Source organism: Pipra filicauda, unplaced genomic scaffold (assembly GCF_003945595.2).
Source record: "Pipra filicauda isolate LSUMZ 115617 unplaced genomic scaffold, ASM394559v2 scaffold15_size4787011_pilon, whole genome shotgun sequence".
In the NCBI taxonomy this organism is placed as follows: domain Eukaryota; kingdom Metazoa; phylum Chordata; class Aves; order Passeriformes; family Pipridae; genus Pipra; species Pipra filicauda.
This window is the reverse complement of record NW_024104096.1, coordinates 424,038-428,735: the sequence shown is the minus strand read 5'-3', so window position 1 is coordinate 428,735 and position 4,698 is coordinate 424,038. Positions and strand designations below refer to the sequence as shown.

Here is a 4,698-nt window from a genome sequence, read left to right as displayed (position 1 = left end):
GGATCAGAGTGGGAATGATTTCAGGAATGGAAAAGATATACAGTGATTGAAAAGACTTTATTATATGGACTTTACAGTTCTTATGTGTTTACAAATATCTACATTGTATGATTTCCCCTACAGTTGTAATACCCAGGCATGTCCAAGCATGCCATGAGTTGTCTGCTCCCTGCTTCCCCGCTTCTCCCTCTGATTGGCTGAGAAGGCTGCAGAGAGGAGAGAGCTACCATTCGTCCTTTCCTTCCCCGGTTCCTTCCCCGTTCCTCCCTCTTTGCCTGAGTCCCTATCCCTATTCATTTCCCTGTCTGTCTGTCTCATGCTCCACCCCATTTTCTGATGCATTCCACACCAGAGCTGATAAAACCCTTGTGCACCCCCATTAAACTAGCATTGCAACCTCAAACCTCATTGGACCCCTTTGTGCAGTGCCGCGATCCTTCACCTCTCTCCCACAGAGTGTGGCATATGGTGTCCAGGGTGGGGCTCAAGGTCTGAGTCTCTCTTATATTAAGAGAAACTCCCTCGCTACCAGAAGGACTCAGGCAACACCTCGAGAGGTGCCTGCTCCGCCAGTCATCCCAAGCCGAACAGCAGACAGCGGATCACTGGATCAGCGCCGGACTTCACACTGGAAAGGTGAGTGGCTCTGGGACACCCCTAATCCCTCCCCGGACCCCAGTCCCTGCAACAGAAAAGTTTTAATGCCAACTGCAGACTACCAGAAGTCACAGTAACGCCACAATGGGCCTCTGGCTGTCTACCTCTCAAAAATTTGTATACCGAAAGCCTAAAGACTTTATTTTGGAAAACGGACACCCCTTAGACCAAAAATCTGCCAAAGCCCTCACTAAATGGCTCGAAAACAGAGGAGAAACAGTCCCTGACAGCACATCTGTAAAAGTCTGGGAAAAAATTGGATATAATATTTGGAAAGCAAAAGAGAGGGGCGACAAAATTACTACTGAAGCATTGAGAGCTTGGAGATTGGTTCTAATGGTGCTACAGCATCAGATGGCGAGTTCCAATGAAAATCTCCCAGAATCACCACAAAAATCTAAAAAATCCTACTCAAAATCCCCGGAAAAAGACAAGCCCCGAAAAATCTGGCACGGTGGGAGGGAGAGAGCCGGTGCAGGGGACACGCAGTCTTTGCAACATGGCGACGGTGGAGGCGGAGGACGATCGTGCGCGCGCGAGACCGAGGCACGTGAAGGCCGAACGCGGGAACGCACGCTGTGTGGAAAAGCACCGTGCAAAAATTTTGCGTGCGTCCCGTCGGCTCCACCCCCTAACCCGTCTCCATGTCCACCCCACTACACCACCAACATGCCCATGACCCTCTACCAGAATGCCCTCTCCCTCCAGCACCACCTCTACCCCAACGCCATCACCCTTCCAGGGTAGATGGAAACTAAGGGGCGGGGTCAGGGCCTCTTCTGACAATAACATCTGGGAAGATGGCCGCGCCCATGAGGCTTTTGTTACCGAAGCCTCCAGCAGCTGCCGGACAGCAAAACCACCGCTGCCCTACAACGATATTTGAAAGGCTTATAGGATAGAAGCTGCTCAGGCTCATGATGCCAACTTTTTAAAAGCTTTGCCCATATACCTGGAGGAAGGACGCTCTCCGGAGTGGAAGCCTATTTTGTACCCTATGCTAAAGGACATTAAAAAAGCAATTGTGGAATATGGTCTCGGAGCACACTTTACTGTAGGACTGCTCAAATCATTTTTCCTGGCTTATCATTTAATACCCTATGATATCAGAGTGGTGCTTAATGGACTGCTATCTACAGTACAAGTGTCCGTTTTTGAAGCAGAATGGAAACGGCTCATAATTAAGTTTGTTAATGAAAAGATGGAAAGGCAAGGCATTCCAGTTAGCAGTGCTATTGACATGCTGTATGGAGAAGGCATTTATGCCAGGCAGCAAGACTGAGTTTGTATAGACTTAAAGCATTTGGATGCTACAAAAGACCTAGCAGTTGAAGCTCTTAAAAAGGTGGCTGATGCTTATGTGCAAATGACTTCATTCACGTTAATTAATCAGGGCCCGAATGAACCCTTTGTCGATTTTATCACCAGGTTAGAGGCTATAGCACGCCAAGTCCAACAGAAGGAAAGCCAGGACATTCTGTTTAACAAGCTTGTAATTGCAAAAGCTAATGAAAACTGCCAGCAAGCCTTAAAAATGCTAAAAGAACCCAGCTTGCTGGAGATGATTGAAGCTTGTAAAAACGTGGGATCAGTATCTCACAAAGCTAAACTGATTGTGGAAGCTTTAACTGGACTACAGCAATGTTTCAACTGCGGCCAGAAGGGGCACTTGAATAAACACTGCCCTAAACTAAACACCACACCTGAGCTTCCAAAGACACTGTGCCAGCGATGTGGAAAAGGGAGACATTGGACTAGAGATTGCAGATCCATCACTAATATCCATGGGGAACTGCTGCCACCAAAAAAGTCACCTGATTTAAAAAGAAAAGTGACTTTTAATTCACTGCCAGACCTCAGACAGTGCGACTGTGAACTGTAAGGAAACAGCGGGGCGAGCGCCCAGGGCGGCGCTATGACACAAACACCCCCTCAGCTGTGTTCCATCCTTTGCAGCCCGTCCTTTCAGCAAGTGCCAGCAAACCACAGCATTTAGAATGGATTATGTTAAGCCTACCATTCCCTGCAGTTCAACTTAAATATGATGAACAAATTATGCAAGTTACACTCACAAATATCTGCGACCCTGACCCTGAGTTGGACCCCGAAGAAACCTAACTGGTCGTCTCACAGTTAGCAGCACGTGAGAGAAGAATTACAGTATTACCCACATTGCTGACCGGACTTAACGAACATAACAGTTTTATTTGCATTTTTGTCTCCCTTCCACCTATAGAAGTCAACTGTTTTCCAGTGGCAAAGATGATGTGCTTACTGACAAATGCACGCATCCTTTTCCCCTCATCACGTGGGGGAAAGGACACGCCTGTGTTTCCACAGGCCCAAAGTGGGTTCCAGCAAAAAGAGTCAAGATCTACTAGGATCCACCATGTGTTACACCTGTGCCTGCCTCCTCATCATCCTCCTCGACATAGGAATCGAGCAAAGAACATCGGAAACTGCAGCTGGGCTTCCAAACTGGGCTTATGCCAATTCAGAGAACATCTGGGTAAAATTAGCTCAGGAGACAGGAAATAAAGCCATCTGTCTGTCCCTGTTGAACATTAATAACCTGTTTCAGACATGTTTAATTGGAATACCTACAAATGAAGGTTCAAAGGTACACTTTGAATCTCCCTCATATGGGACTGAGGAGCCCATGGAAATTGAAATTATGGGATCAATAATTACAAACTGTTGTTTTCTCTTTACAACAAGGACCACTGTAAAAGCTTACAGCCACAAAGTAACTCCCTGTAAAGAGATCTATCAAAACACTTCCCTTTGGTGCAACAACACCATGCCCGAAAAAATAGTCACTGAGATTGTCGGCTCAAAACCAATGGTGTTACCAGAAGGAAAGTTTTTAATCTGTTGTGAGAGAGCCTGGGCAGATGTCCCCTCTTACCCAGTAGGAGGCCCCTGTACCATAGGGCAGCTCTCCCTCTTTAACCCCAGCAAATTCCTTTTCTCAAACCAAATTCCATCAGCACCAAATCAATCCAAAAGATCCTCCCCTTATAAATCAGTGAGCAATATTTATCAGCCAGTCCCAGAGTACTGTGACCCTCGTACCCCCTTATGGTCCAAAACCATGAATTTTTGGAGCGCCTTTGTGGTGCTCCCAGGGGTTGGTACAGCGCTTGCCCTTGGTCTCTTAACACCTCTGAGATGCTGGATGGCAAAAGAGGCTAATGCCACTAGCATCGCCCTGGAGGGCTTGGCTAAAGACACCCTAAAACTGAAGGAGGTATCCCTCAAAACAGGGCCACAATAGACTTCCTCCTTTTAATGCATGGCCATGGGTGTCAGGAGTTTGAAGGCATGTGCTGTCTCAACTTCTCTGACCACTCCCAATCCGTGTTCAAAAGCATCAAAGAGTTACAAAATCTGGTTAACGACCTACGAATGTCACCAAAATTCTCCACTGATGATTTATTTGACAAGTTGAGTTTACCCAACCTACCTAATTGGCTTAAGCAAATCCTGTTAACCTGCTTTGAAATTTTGCTTTTTCTGTTTGTGTTGTTACTAACTATTTCCTGTGTCATAGCATGCTGCAAGAAGACCATAACAAAAAATATTTTTCTGGCCGTGCATGAATCAAACTAGAGAGGGGAACATGTGGAGGAGCAAGGATCAGAATGGGAATGATTTCAGGAATGGAAAAAGATATACAGTGATTGAAAAGACTTTATTATATGGACTTTACAGTTCTTATGTGTTTACAAATATCTACATTGTATGATTTCCCCTACAGTTGTAATACCCAGGCATGTCCAAGCATGCCACAAGTTGTCTGCTCCCTGCTTCCCTGTTCCTCCCTCTGATTGGCTGAGAAGGCTGCAGAGAGGAGAGAGCTACCATTCGTCCTTTCCTTCCCCGGTTCCTCCCCTATTCCTCTGTCTTTGCCCGAGTCCCTATCCCTATTCATTTCCCTGTCTATCTGTCTCATGCTCCACCCCATTTTCTGATGCATTCCACACCAGAGCTGATAAAACCCTTGTGCACCCCCATTAAACTAGCATTGCAACCTCAAAC

General features: G+C 46.4%; 1 protein-coding gene across 1 annotated transcript; it reads left to right on the top strand.

The window, feature by feature from the left end:
• The first annotated feature begins 1,877 nt into the window (after positions 1 to 1,877).
• Positions 1,878 to 4,462, top strand: LOC120322844. The gene is made up of 2 exons (XM_039379202.1): positions 1,878 to 2,800; positions 2,894 to 4,462. The coding sequence occupies exon 2, from the start codon at positions 2,939 to 2,941 to the stop codon at positions 3,932 to 3,934; it is 996 nt and encodes a 331-aa protein (XP_039235136.1). The 5' UTR covers positions 1,878 to 2,800; positions 2,894 to 2,938; the 3' UTR covers positions 3,935 to 4,462.
• The last annotated feature ends 236 nt before the right edge of the window (positions 4,463 to 4,698 follow it).